This window comes from Salvelinus fontinalis, chromosome 3 (assembly GCF_029448725.1).
Source record: "Salvelinus fontinalis isolate EN_2023a chromosome 3, ASM2944872v1, whole genome shotgun sequence".
In the NCBI taxonomy this organism is placed as follows: domain Eukaryota; kingdom Metazoa; phylum Chordata; class Actinopteri; order Salmoniformes; family Salmonidae; genus Salvelinus; species Salvelinus fontinalis.
In genome coordinates this window covers 22294808-22322320 of record NC_074667.1, presented here as the reverse complement: position 1 = coordinate 22322320, position 27513 = coordinate 22294808, and the positions used below count along the sequence as shown (strand labels likewise).

At 43.6% G+C, this 27513-nt stretch overlaps 1 protein-coding gene across 1 annotated transcript in view; it reads right to left on the bottom strand.

Moving 5' to 3' along the window:
* Window positions 1-27513, bottom strand: part of LOC129841104 (copine-9-like) — a 215800-nt gene that overhangs the window by 62573 nt on the left and 125714 nt on the right. The window contains exon 8 of the mRNA XM_055909215.1: window positions 1756-1819. Within this exon, the coding sequence (XP_055765190.1) occupies window positions 1756-1819 (64 nt within the window). The remainder of the gene's footprint in view (window positions 1-1755; window positions 1820-27513) is intronic.

Genomic DNA, 27513 nt, shown 5'->3' with positions numbered 1-27513 from the left:
TGACTCCTATCTTTGGCTGGGAAAATGGCTGTGTGTTTTTTTAACTTGGTGGTGATCTAAAATAATCATATGTTGTGTTTTCGGTGTAAAGCATTTTTTAAATCGGACACGATGGGTAGATTAACAAGATGTATATCTTTCATTTGCTGTATTGACTTGTTAATGTGTGAAAGTTACATATTTCCCAAAAATATTTTTGAATTTCCCGCGCTGCCTTTTCAGCGGAATGTTGTGGGCGGGGGGGGGGTTCCGCTAGCGGAATGTGGTTCCTAGAAATGTTAAAGAAAAAAATAAGCAGTCACGTTTGGTGTTTGCCAAAAGGCATATGGGAGACTCCCCAAACATATGGAAGAAGGTACTCTGGTCAGATGAGACTAAAATTTAGCTTTTTGTCCATCAAGGAAAACGCTATGTCTGGTGATAACCCAACACCTCTCATCACCCCGAGAACACCATCCCCACAGTGAAGCATGGTGGTGGTAGCATCATGCTGTGGGGATGTTTTTCATCGGCAGGGACTGGGGAACTGGTCAGAATTGAAGGAATGATGGATGGCGCTAAATACGGGGAAATTATTGAGGGAAACCTGTTTCAGTCTTCCAGAGATTTGAGACTGGAACGGAGGTTCACCTTCCAGCATGACAATGACCCTAAGCATACTGCTAAAGCAACACTTGAGTGGTTTAAGGGGAAACATTGAAATGTCTTGGAATGGCCTCGTCAAAGGCCAGACCTCATTCCAATTGAGAATCTGTGGTATGACTTAAATACTGCTGTACACCAGCAGAACCCATCCAACTTGAAGGAGCTGGAGTAGTTTTGCCTTGAAGAATTGGCAGTGGCTAGATGTGCCAAGCTTATAGAGACATACCCCAAGAGACTTGCAGCTGTAATTGCTGAAAAAGGTGGCTCTACAAAGTATTGGCATTGGGGGGGGGGGTGAATAGTTATCCACGCTCAAGTTTTTTGTTGTTGTCTTATTTCTTGTTTGCTTCACAATAAAAAATATGTTGCATCTTCAAAGTGGTAGGCATGTTGTGTAAATCAAATGATACAAACCCCCCAAAAAATCTATTTTAATTCCAGGTTGTAAGGCAACAAAATAGGAAAAATGCCAAGTGGGGTGAATACTTTCCCAAGCCACTGTAGTGCACTACTTTTGCCCAGGGCCCATTGTGCTCTCAAAAGTAGTCAAAGGTATTGCGGGAAAAATATGTAATTTGGGACACACCCACTCTTTTATATTCCCTGTTTTTAGTTATTTATTTTTACCCATTTTTCTCCACAATTCCGTGATATCCTATTGGTAGTTACAGTCTTGTCCCATCACTGCAACTCCCGTACGGACTCGGGAGAGGCGAAGGTCGAGAGCCATGCGTCCTCCGAAACATGACCCTGCCATGCCACACTACTTCTTGACACACTGCTCACTTAACCCGGGAGCCAGCCGCACCAATGTGTCGGAGGAAACACCGTACAACTGGCGCCATGTCAGCGTGCATGCGCCCGGCCCGCTACAGTTTCTAGAGCAAGAAGGGACAAGGACATCTCGGCCGGCCAAACCCTCCCCTAACCCAGACGACGCTGGGCCAATTGTGCACCGCCTCATCGGTCTCCTGGTCGTGGCTGGCTGCGACACAGCCCGGGATCAAACCCGGGTCTGGAGTGATGCTTCAAGCACTGCAATGTATATTCCCTATGTTGAATGGATGAGAATATGTGTGTGTGTGTGTGTGTGTTGTGTGTGATACTGACCCTGCAGTTACTCAGTTCCTCAGCGGTGAATATGATGTTCCCACACTTTTTCCCTGGGATCCCACTAGAGAGAGAAAGAAAAAGAAAAAACTCAGAATGATAAGTACTTAGGGTCCTTTGTCAGTATTTTGTGTACATAATTTGCTTTTTAAATTCTGAATTAATTATTAGTGTGCCTCTTTGTATGCATTCATGTGAACATTGCATGGAAGGTCAAGACCTTGAGTGAAACAGACACACATACGCATGCATGCAAACACACATGCATGAACACACACACACACACACACACACACACACACACACACACATTCCTCATGTTGACAGATAGAGGTCTAGAGGTCAGTCCTGATAGCTTTACTAACTTGCCTTCAGACTCCAAATCAACAGGTCTGAGAACAGTCCATCACTTCACATTAGCACGCCACACATTGAAACCAGTGGCATAGGACTGACTTTAGATCAGATGTTGGGATGACAAAATACTTTTTCATAGAAACAGACAGTTCAGGGAGACTATTCTTCACCTCCACACTTTTTCTACTTTCCAAATGGCACCATATTGCCTTTATAGTTCACTACATTTGACCACAGCCATTTGAGCACATAAATAGGGAATAGGGTGTAATTTGGAACGCATGACATAGATGATGAGTCGTTTTCACCAGGGGACACATTACCATTCAATCCAAGCAAACAAATTTATTTTAGGGCCGACTGGAGTGTCTATCAAATTATGTATGAGGCGATCAGGGTAATTGTAATGGAATTAGATATAAAAATGGAGGCAAGACGGACTGATGTTAAGAGGGGAATACCTATTTAGGGGAGGGCTTTTTATTTTGGGGTACCACTATCAATACATTTGCTGTGAGTGATGCTTTCAGAATAGCTTAAATAGATGTGTATCAATGCTAGAGAGAGGAAAAAAAGCATTATGGTTCTCTTCCCAAGAAGAAGATTGATAGAAGCAAAAACCAGATGAACATTTCAGGTTAATTATTATTCACAGGTTGATTCTTATAAGAAAATTACAGATGGTCAAATCCAGCATGTCATACAGTGAGTTATTCCATCCAGTAGACATTGCACTAAGGCTGGTAATCGTGGCTATAGGATGATTAACATTCTTGCTGTGAGTTTTAAGGGTGTAATCATAAACACCCATGCCACATACACACACCCTGAAGTGTTCACGACAGCCTGAGGTGGTATGTGCACCAGTGACAATTTACTCCACACACACACACACACACACACACACACACACACACACACACACACACACACACACACGTCAGGTTGACAGCCTCTTCACAAGGCTGTTTACAATGCTTACAATGCCTTTTGAACCTTTACCCCAGCATTCCACTCCTCTACGCCACTGTGACAGCCTGATTACTTCACAAGGGCACACACAGAGCTTGTTGCTGTCAGAAAAGACACCCGGGTGGTGCAGTGGTCTAGGGCACTGCATCGCAGCGCTAGCTGTGCCACCAGAGAATCTGGGTTCGCGCCCAGGCTCTGTCACTGCCGGCTGCGACTCCTGTGGCGGGCCGGGTGCAGTGCACGCTAACCAAGGTCGCCAGGTGCACGGTGTTTCCTCCGACACATTGGTGCGACTGGCATCCGGCATGCCAGTTGGATTAAGAAGCAGTGCGGCTTGGTTGGGTTGTGTTTCGGAGGACACATGGCTTTCGACCTTCGTCTCTCCCGAGCCCGTACGGGAGTTGTAGCGATGAGACAAGATAGTAATTACTAACAATTGGATACCATGAATTTGGGGAAAAAACGGGGGTACATTTTTTTATTAAAGAATTTAAAAAAAGAAAAGACACCCTAATACCCTCAGTTCTGGTAAACACACACGTACGCACGTACACGCACAAACACAGAGACACTCAGACACACACAGAGACAGGCACGTGCACAGATAGGAGTCTAACTGTGCCGAGCAAATGCCCCTTTGCCCCCCCCACTCGCCAAGTGCACTTTTGGGTGGTGATATAGTTTTATGGTGGCTGTTAAAAGCCAAGCTGCAGCATCAACTAACTATAGACGATGGAATGATTTCTGACTGAGACATGTTTAGCAGATAGGCGTGAGGGGGGAAAAAGCATGTACAACTTCCTCCAGATGAGAGACTGAAATAAAATACTTTACTTATTTATTAGATTATAAAAGCAGGACTGGGCAACCTTCTTTACATGCAGCTCAAGGTTTAGGTCAGGGTCAAAGAAGACGCCAAAGTTTCTGTCCGTAGGCTTTACATTGGTGAACAAATGACCAAGGTTATTTACATCAGGGTTCTAAAGGGTGGGGGTGAAAAAAAAACTACCTCTGACTCATTCCTTCTTCAGTTCTGAACCCACTGCCCGCAAGTTGTTGGGACATCTTCAAGTTTGCGACCGGAAGATAAATCACAATAAATAAAAAAAATCTAACTAGCTAGCTAGCAGATTTACATAAATCATCAACATCAATGATCAGCTGATAGCCCACCCTCTTTTCCCGATGTCAATCATGCCTTTAGGAGGCACTGTAATTGTAAGCAACTAGCTTGCTTACAATTTGTGATGAATGTGTTGTTGCAGAAATAAATAGACCCTTTTTTCCTTTTGGGCTCTGGTCAAAAGTAGTGCACTATATAAGAAATAGCATGCCATTTTGGACATGTCCACGCAAAATGGTACCCTATTCCCAATCTAGTGCACTACTGTTGAATTTCAAGTGCACTACTTTACAAGGAGAAGTCGTGCACTATATAGGCCAGGGGATATGGTGCCATTTCAGATGCAGCCACAGTGGCTATGTCCCAACTCTCCATTCCTCTCGCGAAGTGTGCACTTGCACACTCCCTGTCATTGATTTAAAAACATTGGCTGGAGGGATTTTCCATCATTACAAGTGAACATTTCTGGAAAAGGGAGGAGAATCAGGACATAGCCACTCTCTCGCCCCGGGCCCAATTCACACATTACCTGGAACACAGGCGCTACAGGCTGGATAGTGTTATTCCACTGGGCACTTGAAAAATAAAGGAGACTTAATAATAATAACTTAATAACTGCAATAATTGAATAACCTAATAACCAATATTTCGACAGACAAGCTGTCTTCATCAGGGTATAATGAAGACAGCTTGTCTGTCGAAATGTTGGTTATTAGGTTATTCAATTATTGCATCTGAGCTCCTAGAGTGTGCGGCTCCTTTCTTTTTAAGGTGTTCTACTCCGCTAGCCAGTATCTCGCCTAAACAGATGTGCGTTTCTTTCGCCTCCAGATTCCAATGGGCACAACCCGTCATTTCAACGTGGACAATTGGGTAATATTTTGTTGATACGTTGATCAATGAGATTACAACCAATATTCACCCACTCAAAAAGACAGCCAGAACTTAGGTGAATTTCCAATGTGTTGTCACTATGCTTTCAACCATATAAAAGCACAGCAAAGTTCAAATGAGAATATATTGTAAGATATTTTGTTAATTTATACAACAGCTTAAACAGCCACCACTAACATTGAGTGGCTGCTGCCAACATACTGACTCAACTCCAGCCACTTTAATAATGGAAGAATTGATGTAAAAAAGTTGTCACTAGCCACTTTAAACAATGTCACTTAATATAATGTTTACATACCCTACATTACTCATCTCATATGTATATGCTGTACTCTATACCATCTACTGCATCTTGCCTATGCCGTTCTGTACCATCACTAATTCATATATTTTTATGTACATATTCTTCATCCCTTTACACTTGTGTGTATAAGGTAGTTGTTGTGAAATTGTTAGGTTAGATTACTCGTTGGTTATAACTAGAAGCACAAGCATTTCGCTACACTCGCATTAACTTCTGCTAACCATGTGTATGTGACAAATATAATTTGATTTGATGCAATTATGCCGGAGGTCTGTTAAATATTTGGGTCATGACATTACTTCTGAGGGTCACACCCTCTCCAAAGATAGATTATAGACAACTAAAGCTTTGCCTAAACCTGTTACCAAGGAGCACATGATTTCTTTGTTGGGTGTGGCTGGTTACCGTGGTTGAAAGACTATGTAGAGATAGTTCAACCTCTGCAGGTTTGGATTTATAGGATTTATATGGAGGTGAGTGAAGTTGTGGTCTAGACTGATGAGGCTGAGGTGGCATTGGTAACATTTAAACAAACATTAATGTTTACCCCTTGCTTGGGTTTGCCAGACCATACTAAACCCTTTCATCTCAGAAACGGGTGGGTTTATGTCAGCAGTTTTGAGACAATACCATGGGGTGGGATATAGACCTGTTGGTTATTATTCTAAAAGACTGGATACTGTGATCAGGTGATTGGTTTCCTGTTTGAAATCGGTATCGGCTGCTACTAAGGCTGTTTTTGCATGTTCTGATATTGTGGCATTGTCTCCTCTAACCATACATGTGCCCCATGCTGTGCATGCAATTATTACACAGTCAAGAATGTCTCATTTGACACCTGCGAGACTGCTAGACTACCAGAACATTCTGTTGACAATGTCCCATGTTACTCTGAAATGATGTACAATTCGTAACCCTTCAACTTTTCTCCCTACAGCAGCTGCCAGTGAAGACCATGACTGTGATTTAGCTATTGAAGTTGACTGTGGCCCTAGGTTGGACTTGAGAGACACCCCGTTAGACAATCTGGACTTTGAGTTTTTTGTAGATGGGTCTACTCAGAAATATGAAAAAGGGAATCAATTGGTTGGATATGCTGTTGTGACTGTTTTGGAAACTTTGGAGAGTGCTAGACTCCCCTCACACTTACCTGCACAACAGAACTATTTGGCTTGACCAGAGCTTGTATTTTGGAAAAGGACAGATCTGTTAACATTTACACTGACAGTAGATATGCGTTTGGTGTAGTACATGATTTTGGAACATTGTGGAATAATAAAGGGGTTTTGACCTCTTCTGGAAAACAAATTGCACACAGTAATCTTGTTTTGTCTCTGTTACAGGCGGTCCAACTCCCCTCCTCTATTTGAAGATAACATTTCTCTGGGGAATGCTAAGGCTGCTTCATTTTCTGTTTCCCCCCTCCTACAGATGGCAGCAGCTCCTGCTTCCACTAACCCTTTCTATGTTAATGACATCATTGCTCTGCAGGCAACAGCTGATGCATCAGAGAAACGCAAGTGGGCTGGCTGCTGTCATTAAGACGCCTCGGTGTATGGCTGGATGAGTGGAGTAGACCAGCCCATGCACAGTTGTAATTTCCAATTCCTAGCCAAGTTGTCACTAGATCAAGAACATGTGTCAAAAGGAGGGATGGTGGACCTAGTAAAGGTGGATCTTGTAAATAAATATTGGTGTACAGTTGTAAATAAATATTGGTGTACAGTAGATTTTTCTGTGTTTGCAGAAATGTCTCTGGTGGTGGGGTTGTACAATGTTTGATTGATTTGCATGACTAACAATGTTGAACCAAACTCTGAAAACAGAATTGATTAAAACCTGTTTGGGATAGGGGGCAGCATTTTCACGTTTGGATAAAAAGCGTGCCCAGAGTAAACTGCCTTCTACTCAGGCCCAGTTGCTAATATATGCATATTATTAATAGATTTGGAAAGAAAGCACTCTGAAGTTTCAAAAACTGTTTGAATGATGTCTGTGAGTATAACAGAACTCATATGGCAGGCGAAAACCTGAGACAAATCCAACCAGGAAGTGGGAAATCTGAGGTTTGTAGTTTTTCAACTCATCACCTATAGAATATACAGTGTCTATAGGGTCATATGGCACTTCCTAAGGCTTCCACTAGATGTCAACAGTTGACATCAACTTGTTTGATGCTTCTACTGTAAAGGAGGGGGAATGGGAGCTGAATGAGTCAGAGGTCTGCCAGAGTGGCATGAGCTGACCACGCGTGTTCACGTGAGAGCGACCTGCAATTCTAAAGACAAAGGAATTCTCCGGTTGGAATATTATTGAAGATTTATGTTAAAAACATCCTAAAGATTGATTCTATACATCGTTTGACATGTTTCTACGGACTGTAACGGAACTTTTTGACTTTGTCTGGACCTAGTGATCGGGGGTCATGAATTTGAATTTGTGAATTCAAGGCGCGAACAACAAGGAGGTATTTGGACATAAATTATGGACTTTATCGAACTAAACAAACATTTATTGTGGAACTGGGATTCCTGGGAGTGCATTCTGATGAATATCATCAAAGGTAAGTGAATATTTATAATGCTATTTCTGACTTCTGTTGATTCCGCAACATGGCTGGTATATGTTTGGCTTGTTTTGGTCTCTGAGTGCCGTACTCAGATTATTGCATAGTTTGCTTTTTCCGTAAAGCTTTTTTGAAATCTGACAAAGCATTTGCATTAAGGAGAAGTATATCTATAATTCTGTGCATAATACTTGTATCTTTTATCAAAGTTTATTATGAGTATTTCTGTAAATTGATATGGCTCTGTGCAAATTCACGGGATGTTTTGGAGGCAAAGCCAAATGTAAACTGAAGTTTTTGGATATGAATATATGAACTTGATCGAACAAAACATACATGTATTGTGTAACATGTTGTCCCGGGAGTGTCATCTGATGAAGAATGTCAAAGGTTAGTGATTAATTTTATCTCTATTTCTGCTTTTTGTGACTCCTCTCTTTGGTTGGAAAATGGCTGTATGCTTTCTGTGACTAGTTGCTGACCTAACATAAGGATATGTTGTGCTTTCGCCGAAAAGCCTTTTTGAATTCGGACACTGTGGTTGGGTTAACGAGAAGTTTATCTTTAAAATGGTGTCTAATACTTGTATGTTTGAGAAATTTTAATTATGAGATTTCTGTTGATTGAATTTGGCGCCCTGCAATTTCATTGGTTGTTGGCGGAACCCCGTTCCCAGACAGGTTAAGCTAATTGGTGAAACAAGCCTGACATGGGTAAAGGTGCTGGTTGGCACGGATGAGTATGAGGGGCAGATCCCACATAGTCACTGGTCTCTCTCCACACGAGGTGCTGACTGGCCGTCCCATGAGAATGACTTATACACCCTTTCCCCAGAACAGGTTGTCCCTGCAAAGAATGGAGGAAGACATGGTTGAGTATTGTGCCACCCTTAACAGTGTTCTTAAGCCTCTCTCCCCCCAGGTGAAGGCGTGAAGGTTGCTGAGAGAGATTCCTGGATCCATGTGTCGCACTGCAGGCAAGTTCCTGATCCAGGAGAAGATCGGGCCTAGCCAGTTACGGTGGTGCAGTGTGGCCCTCACCTGCATTAGCACAGGAGTGCTAATAAGAATAGTGGGTTGTCCTCTTGTGGGAAACCTGACAGAGGGTGAGATGAGTCCTGAGCCAAAGGGACCAACGCAAGCCCGGAGTAGTGGCCCAGAAGTAGATGGTCATCAGAGAAGGAGAGCCCTGCTGGGCAATAATCACGAGGACAATCTGTTCCTCTCTAGAGCAGAAATGGTTGCTAACCTTACATCTGGACAAAAATAATGTTGGGTGTGTGGGTTGGGGCCAGTTAAGGTAGGAGCAGGTTTACCACTTGTGGAAGTTACCATAGGGGTAAATCTGATTATGCAAATGGTCGTACCATTCGTAGTAGATACCACGTAACCCTGACCCCATGACGTTTTTTGCATTCAACAACCACACAGGCCCACCATCTTTTGCTAGGCCAGATAATACTTTACTCGCACCCATTTCAGTAGCATGAGGGATTGAGAGTGTTTTCCTATTGGAAAGAGTAGAATAATCCTAGTTGAAGGAAACAGATATGGAGACCAGGGAAAGTAACAAACACGGTGATAAAGACAGTAAAATGGAAAGATTCATGGTACTCATGGTCTATCAGTTGATGTCAAATTGAATGAGTATTGGACCAATAGATAAGCCGCCAGTGAAAGTGAGTGGTACTCACTGAACTCAGGCTGTAAGGGACACAGTGGGGAAATTTTGGAACAGAGCTATGAAAAATTTAATAAGATACATTTGACGATTTCCAATTATTATTTCTCAATTCGATACTGAATAACGCCAGTGATTTAAGTAAGAAGGTAATGTCATCTAAAACAATAATCTGTTTCCATTGCGTGGAACACTGTCCAAAATTGAAGTAGATCCTTGTAAATGTTTTTAGTACCAAATATTGAGCTGATTAGCCAGTACCAACTTTTTGAAGAGCCTAGCACATTTGTTAAACAACAGGTTTAATATTTGGACTAGTTGATGTCCCAGGGACAGTTAGTACATAACAAATGTCAATGCAACCAGATTGTGGTAAGAGCTATGGAAACAATAGTTAAACATTCAAGTTTTACCACTGAGTCTACAGATCCCTTGTGTATTTTTTGATAGACTCACTCCCGTTGGTAGAAGTAGAACCTTGCTGGTAGATTTGAGCTTTATTATGATGATAGTATTTCCATAAATGAAATTGTGTAATGAAGCATGTGTGTAACTGTATGAGTTACTAGTTAGATTGTACAACCCAGAATGAAGGGTTTGAAATGTTAAAGTGTCTGGTTTTATGTGTTGATTTCGCTTACTTTAATATAAGTATTTTTTATATAACCTCCTTTGATAGTTTAAGCCATAATCTAATGATTACCTTAAATCACAAGTGATAAAAGGATGGAGTGCGAGGGGAAAAAAATCAGAAGTGATAAAAGGAGGGATTGTGAGGGAGTGTGAGGGGAAAAAAGGAGGGAGTGTGAGGGGGTGTGACCTCCTCCTCAGACCAAATGGCAGTACGCCCAGAACATTGCTCAGGGAACAGAAAATATGTTTCTCAGTTTCAAGGTCCCAGCTATGAGAGAAGAAGCTTCATGAGGTATCAGTCAGTCACATGCAGGAACCAACGTTAACCTTTTGGTGCAGGCGTTCCGCTAGCGACCCACCTCGACAACATCCAGTGAAATTGCAGAGCGCCAAATTCAAAATACAGAAATAGTCATAATAAACATTCATAAAAAATACAAGTGTTATACATCGGCTTAAAGATTAATTTCTTGTTAATCCAGCCGCTTTGTCAGATTTCAAAAAGGCTTTATGGCGAAAGCATACCACACAATAATCTGAGGACAGCGCCACGCTTACAAAAGCATACAAACATTTTTCAACCAAGTAAAGGAATTACAAAAGACAGAAATAGCGATAAAATTAATCACTTACCTTTGAAAATGTTCATATGGTTGCAGTCACAAGAGTCCCATCTACACAATACATGTTTGTTTTGTTCGATAAAGTCCCTCTTTGTATCCCAAAAACTCAGTTTTGACGGCGCGTTTTGTTCAGTAATCCACTGGCTCAAAGGCGGTCACAACAGGCAGACGAATGCTTCCAAATAGTACCGGTAAAGTTTGTCGAAACATGTCAAACGATGTTTAGAATTAATCCTCAGGTTGTCTATTGTCTAAATAATCGATAATATTTAAACCGGACAGTAGCGTCTTCAATAGAAAGGAAAAAGAACGAAGGGTGCGCAATCGGTCATGCGCCCAAAGGAGCTCTGGTTCATTCTGTATGCCACTTACAAAATGGTCTCATTCTTCCTAATTTTTCAGAAAACAAGCCTGAAACAATGTCTAAAGACGGTTGACATCTAGTGGAAGCCATAGGAACTGCAATCTGGGTCCTAACCCAACAGATACTGTATAGGCATTCAATTGAAAACTACACACATCAAAAATATCCCACTTCCTGGATGGATTTTCCTCAGGTTTTCGCCTGCCATATCAGTTCTGTTATACTCACAGACATTATTTTAACAGTTTTGGAAACTTCAGAGTGTTTTCCATCCAAATCTACCACTTATATGCATATCCTAGCTTCTGGGCCTGATTAACAGGCAGTTTACTTTGGGCACCTCAGTCATCCAAACTTCCGAATACTGCACCCTATCCTAAAACAGTTTTTAAGCGGACCACCATAGTCCCTATGTCCCTTAGTGCCCAAGAGCACTAAGGTAACCTCCCTAAACGACTACCGACCCGTAGCACTCACGTCCGTAGCCATGAAGTGCCTCACATCAGCATCATTATCCCAGAAACCATAGACCCACTCCAATTTGCATACCGCTCCAACAGATTCACAGATGATGCAATCTCTATTGCACTCCACACTGCCCTTTCCCACCTGGACTGTTTCAGCACATATGTGAGAACATATGTGAGAATGCTATTCATTTACTACAGCTCAGGGTTCAACACCATAGTGCCCTCAAAGTTCATCAATAAGCTAAGGACCATGGGACTAAACACCTCCCTCTGCAACTGGATCCTGGACTTCCTGACGGGCCACCCCCAGGTGGTAAGGTAAGGAAACTTCACATCCGCCACGCTGATCCTCAACACGGGGGCCCCTCAGGGGTGCATGCTCAGTCCCCTCCTGTAATCTCGGTTCACTCATGACTGCATGGCCAGGCACAACCCCAACACCATCATTAAATTTGCAGATGACACAACAGTGGTAGGCCGGATCACCGGCAACGACGAGACTGACAATGATGAGACAGCCTATAGGGAGGAGGTCAGAGACCTGGCCATGTGGTGCCAGGACAACAACCTCTCCCTCAACGTGATCAAGACAAAGGAGATGATTGTGGACTACAGGAAAAAGAGGACCGAGCACGTCCCCGTTCTCATCGACGGGGCTGCAGTGGAGCAGGTTGAGCGCTTCAAGTTCCTTGGTGTCCACATCACCAACAAACTAACATGGTCCAAGCACACCAAGACAGTCATGAAGAGGGCACAACAAAACCTATTCCTCCTCAGGAGACTGAAAAGATTAGTCATGGGTCCTCAGATCCTCAAAAGGTTCTACAGCTCTACAACAGTTACACCATCGAGACCATCCTGACTGGTTGTATCACTGCATGGTATGGCAACTGCTCAGCCTCCAACAGCAAGGCACTACAGAGGGTAGTGCGAACGGCCCAGTACATCAACTGGGGCCAAGCGTCCTGCCCTAAAAATGGTCAAAGACTCCAGCCACCCTAGTCATAGACTGTTCTCTCTGCTACCACACGACAAGCGGTCCCGGAGCATCAAGTTTAGGTCTAAGAGGCTTCTAAACAGCTTCTACTCCCAAGCCATGAGACTCCTGAACACCTAATCAAATGGCTACACAGACTATTTGCATTGCCCCTCCACCCCCCTCTTTTACACCGCTGCTACTCTCTGTTGTTATCATCTATGCATAGTCACTTTAATAACTCTACCTACAGTGGCTTGGGAAAGTATTCAGCCCCCTTGGCATTTTTCCTATTTTGTTGCCTTACAACCTGGAATTAAAATGGATTTATGGGGGGGGGGGGGGGGGGGGGGGTGAATCATTTGATTTACACAACATGCCTACCACTTTGAAGATGCAAAATATTTTTTGTAAGACAAACAAGAAATAAGACAAAAATACTGAAATCTTGAGCATGCATAACTATTCACCCCCCAAAGTCAGTACTTTGTTGAGCCACCTTTTTCAGCAATTACAGCTGCAAGTCTCTTGGGTGTATGTCTCTATAAGCTTGGCAAATCAAGCCACTGGTTTTTTCCCCCATTCTTCAAGGCAAAACTTCTCCAGCTCCTTCAAATTGGATGGGTTCCGCTGGTGTACAGCAATATTTAGGTCATACCACAGATTCTCAATTGGATTGAGGTCTGGGCTTTGACTAGGGCATTCCAAGACATTACATGTTTCCCATTAAACCACTTGAGTGTTGCTTTAGAAGTATGCTTAGGGTCATTGTCCTGCTGGAAGGTGAACCTCCATCCCAGCCTCAAATCTCTGAAAGACTGAAACAGGTTTCCCTCAATAATTTCCCTGTATTTAGTGCCATCCATCATTCCTTCAATTCTGACCAGTTTCCCAGTCCCTGCCGGTGAAAAACATCCGATGGTGTTCTCGGGGTGATGAGAGGTGTTGGGTTTTCACCAGACATAGCGTTTTCCTTGATGGCCAAAAAGCTCAATTTAAGTCTCATCTGACCAGAGTACCTTCTTCCATATGTTTGGGGAGTCTCCCACATGTCTTTTGGTGAACACCAAACGTGTTTGCTTATTTTTTTCTTTAAGCAATGGCTTTATCTGGCCACTCTTCTTTAAAGCCCAGCTCTGTGGAGTGTACGGCTTAAAGTGGTCCTATGGACAGCTACTCCAATCTCCGCTGTGGAGCTTTGCAGCTCCTTCAGGGTTATCTTTGGTCTCTTTGTTGCCGCTCTGATTAATGACCTCCTTGCCTGGTCCGTGAGTTCTGGTGGGTGGCCCTCTCTTGGCAGGTTTGTTGCGGTGACATATTCTTTCCATTTTTCAATAACGGATTTAATGGTGCTCTGTGGGATGTTCAAAGTTTCAGATATTTTTATAACCCAACCCTGATCTGTACTTCTCCACAACTTTGTCCCTGACCTGTTTGGAGAGCTCCTTGGTCTTCATGGTGCCGCTTGCTTGGTGGTGCCCCTTGCTTAGTGGTGTTGCAGACTCTGGGGCCTTTTAGAACAGGTGTGTATATATACTGCGATCATGTGACACTTAGATTGCACACAGGTGGACTTTATTTAACTAATTATGTAACTTCTGAAGGTAATTGGTTGCACCAGATCTTATTTAGGGGCTTTTTAGCAAAGGGGTGAATACATATGCACGCACCACTTTTCAGTTTTTAAATCTTTTAAAAAATGTATTTCACTTCACCATTTTGGACTATTTTGTGTATGTCCATTACATGAAATCCAAAATAAAAATCAATTTAAATTACAAATTATAATACAACAAAATAAGAAAAATGCCAAGGGGGATGAATACTTTTGCAAGGCACTATACGTGTACATATTGCCTCAAGTAATCGGTGCCCCCGCACATTGACTCTGTGACAGTACACCCCTGTATATAGTCTCGCTATTGTTATTTTACTGCTGCTCTTTAATTACTTTTTACTTTTTTACTTCTTATTCTTATCTGTATTTTTTTTCAACTGCATTGTTGGTTAGGGGCTCGTAAGTAAGCATTTCACAATTGTATTCGGTGCATGTGACTAATACAATTTGATTTGATTTGACAGGTGTACCTTGTGCTGTGAACAATAAAACACCACTCTTAAATGTGCAGTTTTGTCACACAACACAATGCCACTGATGTCTCAATTTTTGAGGGAGCGTGCAATTGGCATGCTAACTGCAGGAATGTCCACCAGAGCTGTTAACAGAGAATTGAATGTTAATTTCTCTACCATAAACCGCCTCCAATGTCGTTTTAGAGAATTTGGTAATACGTCCAACCGGCCTCACAACCGCAGACTATGTGTATGGTGTCGTGTGGGCGAGCGGTTTGTTGAACAGAGTGCCCATGGTGGCGGTGGGATTATGGTATGGGCAGGCATCAGCTACCAAAAATAGCATTTTACCGATGGTAATTTGAATGCCCAAAGATACCGTGACAAGATCCTGAGGCCCATTGTTGTGCTATTCATCCGCCGCCATCACCTAGTAATGTTTCAGCATGTCCCCATGTCACAAGGATCTTTACACAATTCCTGGAAGCTGAAAATGTCCCAGTTCTCCCATCGCCTGCCAACTCACCTCCCAACTCACCTTACATGTCCTCATTTGAGCATGTTTGGGATGCTCTGGATTGACGTGTACGACTGCTTGTTACAGTTCCTGCCAATATCCAGCAACTTTGCACAGCCATTGAAGAGGAGTGGGACAACATTCCACAATCAACAGCCTGATCAACTCTATGCAAAGGAGATGTGTCATGCTGCATGAGGCAATTGGTGGCCACACCAGATACTGACTGGCCATCGGGAGTTTTCCATAGCGCTGACATCATCCACTTATTCCTAGCTATTGCTCTTAATGTTGATGGACTGGACGGGCACGTTCGTCTTCCGCTGATCATACTTTATTAACTCAATTGCCAAAAGTTCAGCATGGCAAATTGTAGCGGTGTTTTGTACACATAATCGTCAACAAATGAATTTGCTGTCACTGTCTCTGTCACAGAATGCTTACTTATGACAGCATGTGATAATATAGCTTTGTTTTTTTTAATCCATCACTTGCATTAGCCTAGCCCCAGATCCATAGGCTACATTATTCACCTTGTTTGGTCATTGGCAATTTAGCACTAGGTTCATTAGGCTGTAACAACGAAAAAGGCAGCATTAAGCAGGAATTATTTGTCTCACTGTACTATATACATTATTTTGCCCCAAAAGATTGTGAACCCAAATGTGTAACTGTGGGTAACCTATTTAGTCTTTCACAATAGCTGATGTAATTCATTAGAACAATTCCCAATGGGCTAAAAATATAGACTAATTAGTGTGGTTATCTCAGCAAGAACATTCCTGTTATTCCCCATACTATCATTATTTTACTTCTTACCAATGTTGCTGGTGTAATTAGCTTATTTGAAATATGATATGCCAAATACATTTTTAAAAAGTATGTTTAAGTTCAATGGGCCTCTTGAGAGGTGCAGTGGTCTAAGGCACTGCATCACAGTGCTAGAGGCATCACTACAGACCCAGGTTCGATCCCCGGCTGTGTCACAGCCGGCCGTGACCGGGAGACCCATGAGGTGGTGCACAATTGTTACAGTGTCTTCTGGGTTAGGGGAGGGTTTGGCTGGATGGGATGATCCTTGTCCCATCGCGCTCTAGCGACTCCTCGTAGCAGGTTAAGCAAGCAGTGTGACTTGGCAGGGTTGACGCATGGCTCTCGACCTTCACCTCTCCCGAGTCCATACGGGAGTTGCAGTAACTACTGTAACTACCAGTTGGGGAGAAAAAAGGGTAAAAAAAATAATAATAAACTACATTAAAAATAATGAGAGCCATTTTTATGAGAGCTATGCATTTATGGACAGTATTGAATATAGGGTAAGCCATGAGAATAGGCTAGATTGAAATACCCCTTGTCTCAAATATCCTGTTTTGTCATTTTAGGATTGTGCACAGCTGCTAGGCAGAAACAGTAGGCATAAATGCAAATGATCCTGCCCACGCAGAGTAATATGATGGCTAGGTTTTGCAAATCAGCCTCAACCACCCGAAGATTGATAATCATTAAATGATTCTTGAATGTGGGGTAATTTGTAGAAATCAAATGTCACATGAACATATTCAAACCCTCAGTATTTGGGAAACATTGATCAGGGGTGGCGTGCAACCCTTTTGGAGAGCTTCCTCTAGGCAGGATTTTCTATGGTCCTAACTTAAAGGGATAGTGCACCCAAATTAATGTTGGTTTCTTGTGGACAAGGAGATGCTGCAATCCATCCGAAGGTTAGCCACTGCCACCAACCGTTAATATGAGCATTTTCTAACCAAAAAACGATGTAATTCAATTTCCCCCAGCTAGCATACTCTAAATGTCATGCCCAAATAATCTCAAAGTAGCTTCAAACCAAGTCGACGAGTTTTGAGTGTGTATTCAACTTAAAAAGAATCCTGTATGTATCTGACCTGTGTTATTAAAAAAAAAAGTTTTTACCCTGGTCATGGGCCTTAGCCATGTGAAAATATATAGGAAATTAGCTTTAAAACGGCATTTTATTCCTGGGGAGGTACCCCCAGACCCCCACCGGGAAGGTATGGAGCCAATGACATTCACAATTGGAAATCTCACTCCAAGCTTGGGATTTTCGTCAGACAACTGACTTCCTAATATGGATGCCATAGCCAGAAGCTTTGTCAAAGTACTGTCCGGCACCATCTTTGTCAACCTGCCATGTAATGAATCAACAGTTACTGTACATACTTCTGTACTCTATAACTTTCTGTCAGAGAAACTTCGGCACGGCGCCCATGGCACTGAATAAGAGAAGGTCAGTGATAGAAGCATTCGTTTCTTTGATATCGATAACTTCACAATACCTCCTGACACTACTTCCCCAAATCCTCTGACGTCTTGAAAAGGTCTCCAGTCAAAGTAGTCCCGGAATGTTTCATATCGAGTGAAACTCTTCGCGGGGGCATAGCTATACTACAGGGGGGAAGATCTGTGCAATTCTACCTGTGTCGTGGCTGCCTACACTCCACAGCAGAGAGATCTATCATGGGCATGATGAAAAGGGGAGGTGGAGGAATGGAAGGGGTGAAGGGAGAGGGGGTACACTGGTCGTGTGACAAGCTCGGCAAGATCGAATTTAAACCCAAAGTACCACTTTCCCATTCATTCCTTCATAGGTTAGAGTGAGGAGGATAGTGTCCCCCCGGAGGGCACTGTCTCGTCTCCTTCTCTGTAGTGTGAACACTGACTGCACACACATCCTGGAGAGGTTGGCAGAGGTGGGCTGCTCTTTACCTGATTGCTGTTGTGGGAGAGAAAGAGGGAGAGAGAAAGAGGGAGAGAGAAAGAGGGGGAGAGACAGAGGGGGAGAGATGTTTCTGTCAGGTACAAGCCCTAATTGGAGTGAACTAAGGGACCAAACAGAACGGAGGAGGAATAGAGAATACTTTTTATTGAATCTCTTTTCTGGGTTGTTCTTGTCCTTTGTGTCTTCTTTATTTCTCTCTGTCTGTCTTCCCCTACCTGTCTCCCCCCACATCTCTGGTGAACATGACATGAATGCTTTTCGTCAGAGGGCCTGGGTAATTGAATGAGCTTCTCCTGCTGTCACTCGCCCTGTCGCCCTGTCATCCCCATCAGCGTGTGACGGGCGGGCGAGGGACGGGGGTGGTGTGGTGAGGGGCTGGGGTGTAGAGCAGTGGCCGAGCTTGTCACACCACCAGCTACCCCCCTCTTTGTAATCTAAAGGAACACTCGCCTCCGTATGCAAGGGCCCCATGGGAGACCCCCTTTGTGGGATATCGGTCCCCCCTCCATCCTTTCCATTCCTCCACTTCCCTCCCCACCTCCCCTTTTCATCATGCCCATGATAGATCTCTCTGCTGTGGAGAGTAGGCAGCCACGGCACAGGTAGAATTGCAAAGAGCTTCTCTTCTGTGGTATAGCTATGCCCCTGCGAAGACCAAAATAATATTTTTTTCAAGGGTTTATTCTGGTTTCACTCGATTTTAAACATTCTGGGACTACTTTGAGTGGAGACCTTTTCAAGACAAGGTCAGAGGATTGGGGAAGTAGTGTCAGGTGTCCGAATGGGATCATTTGTTATCAGCAGACGGTGCATTCGGAGAACTTGGACACACCCCTGAGATGAGACACCCGAAAGACAATATAAGTGCATAGTACAAGAGTGTCTTACAAGATCAGAGGCCAGAAATGGCAATGTAATTACCTTAAAGTGTATTTCATGTAATAGTGGTATTGGAGTGGTATTGGAAGGTGACGAAATTGAGATTGTTCTTTGAATACATAATTCACCGCCACACCATGTCAAGCACATGTAATTCAGGGAGTAATGTATGAGGCGACACTGAAGGACATACACTTCTGGTGAGATTAGCGGAGGCTTAAGGAGGGATACGTTAGGATGTGAGATAAAGAAGTACCCTTCTTCAGCAGGGTCTGCTGGGAGCATCTAATGAGAGATAAAACATGTACGTACGCCTTTTGGAGAAAAGGAGGGTGATTCATTATGCATGTTTGTTTGCTCGGGCCTCCTTTCCCCACATGTAAAACGTAATGAGAAATTTAACAGAGAGAATGAGAGTGGAAAAGAGCTTTTAATTGGGAAAGAGGGGATTGTGGGTATAGGGCTCTTTTCGTTTTTTATGTTTTGCAAGATCATTTCAGAGTTTTTCATGATGAACAGAAATTAAGGACAAAAAGAAAAAGCACACTATTTTACAGTCCTGTTATGTGAAATGTATTAGTTAACGTTTGGGAAGAATCCATAATCATCCATTTTTAGAGATATTTTGAGTCGGGTAAGATGGATTGCTATATTTGACAGAATCCCTGCATAGTACACCAATGATGATTTATTAATCTACTGTATAGAATTAATTGGATCCAATTTCAAGACGCATGTTGCCAATCTGCCACCATGGCACTGTACATTTATGTTTTAAATAAAATATGTATACACTGTATGACAACCTCTGCTATCTAAACTTCGGTAAGCAGAGGCTGAATATCAGTCAAGAAAAGGAGGTCATCAATTACTTTTCCCAAACACTTACCATCCCAGCCATGCTTATTACCATCATCACACACATAAATATCTAAAGGCAACTCCCTAAAGTAAAGATGAACATCCAGGCCGGGTAAAACGAGAGGGAAAGCCATACAGAAATGTATGTCATGAAGCTGGAAGATAGTTTACAATGAGAGCACACTTCAAGCTTCTCAATGGAGCACTCCCTTAGCAGTCTTATCACAAATTTTGAGAGCTTCGAAGTAAATGGTTCTATCTGCATTTTTGTCAAAATTGAGTTATGGACACAGGCTTGTTTTGTTCAATGTTCTCTACCTTATATAGTAGTCTAAATACCCCAATTCATGTTGTTTAGTTAAAAATAAGGTAAAAATGACTGACTCCATTAAAAACCAAGGGTTCGAGGGTTCGGAACTTCAAAGCCAATTGTCTCAGAATCATCTTTTTGCAGCTATAACCTTATAGTCCCAAGCTATAAATTTATCGACTACATTTTACCACTAAGTCAATTAAGAGTCAATCATGAATAATGTCTAGTACGAGGGTACAACCTTTGTCCCCTGACCTCCTTTCCCTAGTTCAAACAGACAGGGGGTTGAGTGTGTGTGTTGGGGTAAGGGACACCGAGATTGGTTGTCAATTTCTCCAAATCTACATGGCGCCGTGTAATATTTTTAAGGTTAAAATGTGTGAATTCATTGAAAGAACTCATCTACCTGGCCAATTCATGTCAGCATGACAAAACATTGAGGTGAGGGGAATTTGTGTTTTTCATAGGTTCATTTTTTTTATTGTGGAGTATCCATGAACAATTGTGTTTGTTGAAAAGAGGAAAGGGAGAACTATATTTCAAACCTATTTCGCAGTTCCGGAGGTCAAATCATGTGGTAACAAGGCAACACTAAAAATGTCATCCCCCACGAATGACGCAGCGCACCACCCCTAAAGGCCAATTAGTGACAATTATTCAAATTTATGTTGTGTGGATTAATGAGAGAGAGAAAAAAAACAATGAAGAATTTTTGCCCTCGCTGGAAATCACTGGCCGTTGCTTATAGTTCCTTATAGCAAACGTGTTGCTCATGAGGGCCTGCAAATAATCAAATGATTTGTCACATGCGCCGAATAGGTGTAGAATTGATCATGAAATGCTTACTTACGAGCCCAACAATGCAGAGTTAAAAAGTAAGACAATTAGCAAATAAAAATAGTAACACAATAAATAACAAGACTATATACAAGGAGTACCAGAACATTTGAGTCATTTAGCAGACGCTCTTATCCAGAGCGACAGATAGGAGCTGTTAGGGTTACATGCCTTGCTCAAGGGCACATTGAGTTGGCTGGGGGATTCAAACCAGCAACCTTTTGGTTACTGGCCCAATGCGGTTAACCGCTAGGCTATATGCAGGGGTACAAGGTATTTGAGGCAATATGTACATGTAGGTAGGGGTAAAAGTAGGCAATCAAGATAGATATTAAACAGAGTAGCAGAATTGTATGCAGAAAGTGTGTGTGTGTGTGTGTGTGTGTGTGTTGGAGTGTGAGCATTCCAGTGAGTGTGCATAGAGTCAGTGTAAAAGAGTCAGTGCATAACAAAGGGTCAGTGAAATAGTCTGAGTAGCCAATTTGATTAGCTGCTCAGCAGTCTTATAGCTTGGGAGTAGAAGCTATTCAGGTGCCTTTTGGACACAGACTTGGCGATCCGGTACTGCTTGCAGTGTGGTAGCAGAGTGAAGAGTCTATGGCTTGGGTGGCTGGGTTCTTTGACACTTTTCCAGTTCCCCCTCTGACACCGCCTGGTATAGAGGTCCTGGATGGCAGGGAGCTCGGCCAAAGTGATCCACACCACCCACTGTAGCAACTTGCGATCGAGGGCACTGCAATTGCCATACCAAGCGATGATGCAGCCAGTCAAGAAGCTCTCAATAGTGCAGCTGTATAACGTTTTGAGGATCTGAGGGGCCATGCCACATTTTTTCAACCTCCTGAGAGGGAAGAGGCGCTATCGCGCATTCTTCACAACTGTGCTGGTGTGAGAGGACCATGTTAAGTCCTTGGTGATGTGGACACAGGAACTTGGAAAACTCTCGACCCGCTCCACTACAGCCCCATCGATGTGGATGGGGGCGTAGTCCACGATCAACTCCTTTGTCTTGCTGACATTGAGGGAGAGGTTGTTATCTCAGACCTCCTCCATGTAGGACGTCTCATCGCGGTCGGTGATCAGGCCTATCACCGTCATATCGTCAGCAAACTTAATGATGGTGTTGGAGTCGTGTGTGTCGACACAGTCGTGGGTGAACAGGGAGTACCGGACGGGATTAAGCACACACCCCTGAGGGGCCCCCGTGTTAAGAGTCAGCGTGGCAGATGTGTTGTTACCTACCCTCACCACCTGGGGGGAGCCCGTCAGAATGTCCAGGATCCAGATGCAGAGGGAGGTGTTCAGTCCCAGTGTCCCGAGCTTGGTGATGAGCTTGAAGGGACTATGCTGTTTATCGCTGAGCTGTAGTCAATGAACAGCATTCTCACATAGGGATACCTCTTGTCTAGGTGGGAGAGAGCAGTGTGGAGTGCAATATATATTGTGTCGTCTCTGGATCTGTTGTGGCGGTATGTGAATTGAGGTGGGTCCAGGATGCCTGGGATGATGGTGTTGATGTGTGCCATGATCAGCCTTTCAAAGCATTTCATGGTTACAGATGTGAGTGCTACGGAACGATAGTTGTTTAGGCAGGTTAACTTTTGAGTTCTTAGGAACAGGAATAATGGTGCTGCTTGAAACATGTTGGGATTACAGACTGGGACAAGGAGATGTTGAAAATGTCCATGAAGACACTTGCCAGCTGGTCTGCGCATGCTCAGAGAATGTGCCCTGGTATTCCATCTGGCCCAGAATACTTGTGAGTGTTGACCTGTTTAAAGGTCTTACTCACATAAGCCACAGAGAGCGAGATCACACAGTCGTCCGGGACAGCAGGGGCTATCATGCCTGGCTCAGTGTTTGCTTCAAAACTAGCACAAAAGGCATTCAGCTCATCTGGGAAGTTTGCATCACTGGGCAACTCATGGCTGGGTTTCTCTTAGTAATCCGTAATAGTCCTGCCACATCTACACAATTTGTGGTGAGATATAGAAAGCAGTGACGATTACAGATTAAAACCCTCTTGGTAGATAAAAAGGTCTGCTATTTACCATGAGGTATTCTAGTTCAGGTGAGTAAAAGCTTAAGAAGTACACCAGTTGTTGTTTACAGAGAGGCTGTCACACCCTGACCTTAGAGATCCTTATTAGTCTCTATGTTTGGTTAGGTCAGGGTGTGACTCGGGTGGGAAATTCTATGTTTTCTATTTCTTTGTTTTTAGCCGAGTGTGGTTCCCAATCAGAGGCAGCTGTCTATCGTTGTCTCTGATTGGGGATCATACTTAGGCAGCCCTTTTTCCCACCATTAGATTGTGGGTTCCTGTTTTCTGTTTAGTGTTCTTTCCTGACAGAACTGTGCGCTTTTGTTTTCACCTTTGGTCATTTTGTTTGAGTGTTTTTTTTAACATTAAATCATGAACACTTTCCACGCTGCGCTTTGGTCTCATTCCGACGACAGCCGTTAGAGGCACACCTCTCCTCCTTTGGTTTTGCCCAAGTCCGCTGTCTGGTCACAACAAAGCATGTAGAAACCCTTGAGTTTTACGTTCATAATGCCCATCAGTCAGGTTTCTGAAAGCATAGAATATTACAGATTTTTCACTCTCGAACAAAGCTCATCCATCTTGTTCTCAAGTGTCTGGACATTTGCCACTAAAATGGAGGGGAGTGCCGGATGATTTTCTCTGCGTCTGAGTCGAACAAGGACTCCAGCCCTCCTCCCGCATCTTCACTTGTGGTGCTTGGGTAGCCGGATAATGGAGCAGGGTCCGGTGTAAACAGTCGGAGTTGAAGTAGGAGCCGAAATTGACGTCAAAGTCGAGGGTTATTAGCTGTCGATTCGTAGTTCAAAAGTACTTGGCGGTCATAGGTGATAATGGTATGAGCTTTCTGTACAAAAAAGTACAGATAAACATGAAAAAAGTCCCAAAATAGCCGGGTTGGAGCATGTAAGATGTGGACCATCTCTGTCGGCGCCATCAAATATGTACACAATTTAATGTCTGTAGCTCAAACGGGTCAAGAGATATGCTTGTTCAAAGTTTTCAGTTGATTACTATAATGCACCCCTTGGGCCAATCCGTGTAATTGTCTTAATGCCGGATCTCTGTGGCAAGACACATCATTCAAGTTTCATCAAAATCGGGCCAGTGGTGTCTGAGATAGTCACACGCAATAACGTACACTACCGTTCAAAAGTTTGGGGTCACTAAGAAATGTCCTTGTTTTTGAAAGAAAAGCTAATTTTTTGTCCATTAAAAAACATCAAATTGATCAGAAATACAGTGTAGACATTGTTAATGTTGTAAATGACTGTTTTATCTGGAAACGACAGATTTTGTTATGGAATATCTACATGGGCGTAGAGAGGCCCATTATCAGCCACCATCACTCCTGTGTTCCAATGGCACGGTGTGTTAGCTAATCCAAGTTTATCATTTTAAAAGGCTAATTGATCATTAGAAAACCCTTTTCCAATTATGTTAGCACAGCTGAAAACTGTTGTTCTGATTAAAGTAGCAATACAATTGGCCTTCTTTAGACTAGTTGAGTATCTGGAGCATCAGCATTTGAGGGTTCGATTACAGGCTCAAAATGGCCAGAAACAAATAACTTTCTTCTGAAACTCGTCAGTTTATTCTTGTTCTGAGAAATGGCTATTCCATGCGAGAAATTGCCAAGAAACTGAAGATCTCGTACAACGCTGTGTACTACTCCCTTCAGAACAGCGCAAACTGGCTCTAACCAGAATAGAAAGCAGAGTGGTAGGCCCTGGTGCACAACTGAGCAAGAGGACAAGTAAATTAGAGTGTCTAGTTTGAGAAACAGACGCCTCACAAGTCCTCAACTGGCAGCTTCATTAAATCGTACCTGCAAAACACCAGTCTCAACGTCAACAGTGAAGAGGCGACTCCGGGATGCTGGCCTTTTAGGTAGAGTTCCTCTGTCTAGTGTCTGTGTTCTTTTGCCCATCTTAATCTTTTATTTTTATTTTTTATTAAGTCTGAGATATGGCTTTTTCTTTGCAACTCTGGTGGAAATGGAAGAAGAACCAAACTCTCCCAGCTCACAAGGTGGCAATTCACAGGGGTCTCGCAGTCTGCTCCAACCAATGGCGCACATGCACAGCATCACCCTGGATCACATGAACAGTGATGTCAGCATACAATTTGTTGTGCGTCCCCCACGCTTCTGCAGCATCATCACACTGACTGTCTCCGAGGCCTCAATGACAATTTTGGGGAAGGAAATATCCTCCTATCTCCAGAAGCAGGCAATCCAAGTCTATGTCAAAGATCCAGGACTGCTGGTACAGCCAGTATTCCTGTTACTAGAAGGGACAGTCCCATACTTGACCTATGTTCCCTCAGCAAGCACCTCAGAGTCTACAAACTGAGAATGCTCACAAGCCACCAGCTATTACTTTTTTATATATCCATTTTAATTATTATTATACATTTTTTGTCATTTAGCATACACTATTATCCAGAGTGACTTACAGTTGTGAGTGCATACATTTTCCTACTTTTTCTGCACTGGTCCCCTGTGGGAATCGAACCCACAACCCTGGCATTGCAAGCACCATGCTCTACCAACTGAGCCACATGGGACCACACATCCATGCTACTGTCCTATAACGCATGTCCCCGGTTTCCCCAACTCGGGTGCAAATCTTTTATCTAGGTGGTACCCTCTCTCTCAGGAGTGGAGGCTCAACCAGATATGGGTCATTTTCGGAAGGGCCCATGTACTGTAGATCTTTACGCATTGCGAGAAAATACGCAGTTTCTATTTTTCTTGATGAGGGACCCTAGTGCCCCTTTGGGAACGGACACTCTGGCGCACCAGTGGCCACACCCTCCTTTGCGCGTTTCCGCCAGTAGTTCTGATTCAGCCCCCATTGGAGTGGGTGCTCCGGGAGGGCTTACCATTGATTATTGTGGTTCCCTGTTGGCCCAGGCAGCCTTGGTTCGTGGATATCATTCACCTTTTAGGAGAGGACTTTGTTGCGCGGGGACCTGTTGTCCCAGGCGCACAGGCAGGTTTGGCAAGCGAAGCCAGAGATTTGTTTCCTGAGGGCCAATCGATGGCTAGAGGTTTACCTCCAAATGTTATTGCTACCATTTAGTCTGCAAGGACGCCCTCTGCAAGAGGGCTGTATGTGTATAAGTGGCAAGCATTTGAGCTCTGGTGCCAAAATAAAGGACTTGTTCCTTTTCAGTGCTCTGTGAGGGACATCCTTATGTTCCTACAGGAGCTTTTCAAACATTCCCCACTTTAAAAGTGTACATGTTTGCTGTCTCAGTGTGTCATGTGGGAATTGACAGAAACTCACAGGGGCTCACTCCCTGGTGGTGTGGTTCCTGAAAGGTGTACATCATCTCGGACCAGTCTCTAAACCTATTGCACCCACATTGGACTTGCCGCAGGTTTTGCAGCCGCCTTTGAGCCTCTGGAGTCGGTGGCACTGAAGATCCTCTCCTACAAAGCCTCCCTGCTCATGGCTTTAGCTAAACTTGTTGGGGACCTCCACGCATTATCCGTACACTATTCCTGTAGTTCGCCTCGGGCGACTCTAAGGTGACGTTGCGTACAAATGCTGTCTTCGCCCTGAAACTCATGGCTATGTCCTCCTTAGCTTTGAACTATTTCCCTTTTCACCTTCTCCTTTTGCTTCAAAAAAAGCAACAGAGATTACGTGCCCTGTGTCTGCTGCGAGCTTTACGCATGCACATAGTACGGACCTGGGATATCTGGTTATGTGACCAACTTTTTGTCTGTTTTGCTAATCCAGGTCGCGGCAGAACGCTCTCTAAGTAGCGTCTCTCGCACTAGATTGTGGAGCCTATCTTCCTGGCATATAGCAGCGAGGTTCAAGGGTTACCTAGAGGTGTAGGCGCTCACTCCACTATGGGTCTGGCAGTGTCTTGGGCGTTGTCTAAAGGGTTGACTATAGGAGATATGTGGTGCGGCGAGTTGGGCATCACCACACACTTTTGTGAGGCTTTATCTCTTTGATGTTACTGCTCCCAGTATAGCACACAGTGTGCTTTCGGCTGAGATAGGGGAAACTCAGTAGGCGCCGTGTGCGCAATACCCAGACTTCTGCATCTGGCGGAGTTAGGTCTGGGTGGTCTGCCATGAGCCATTTCATTTAGTATCCGTTGGGGTCAGCTTGCGGCGTGATTATATTTCCCCATAGTATGTTGTCCCAACGTTTACTAACTGAAAGGGAACGTAACGTTATGACTATAACTACTGTTCCCTGAAGGAGGGAAACAAGGTACAGCACCTGTTCCTCGGCTCGGTGAAGAGTGGTATTAAATTGAAGGAATAAATCCGAGCATCAGCTTATCACCTGTGGAAGACGGGGCTTCCATCGAGGTGCAAATTTCATTGGCCTTTGTCAGGCGTGATTGTAGATCTTTCAACCGAAGTCCTGAGAGTGAGACTCCCCATAGTATGTTGTATCTTGTTTCCCTCCTTCAGGAAACAGTAGCTATAGTCATAACGTTACATTATCTTTACAGAGACAGAAGTCAGCTCGAGCGGGGATGTGGTA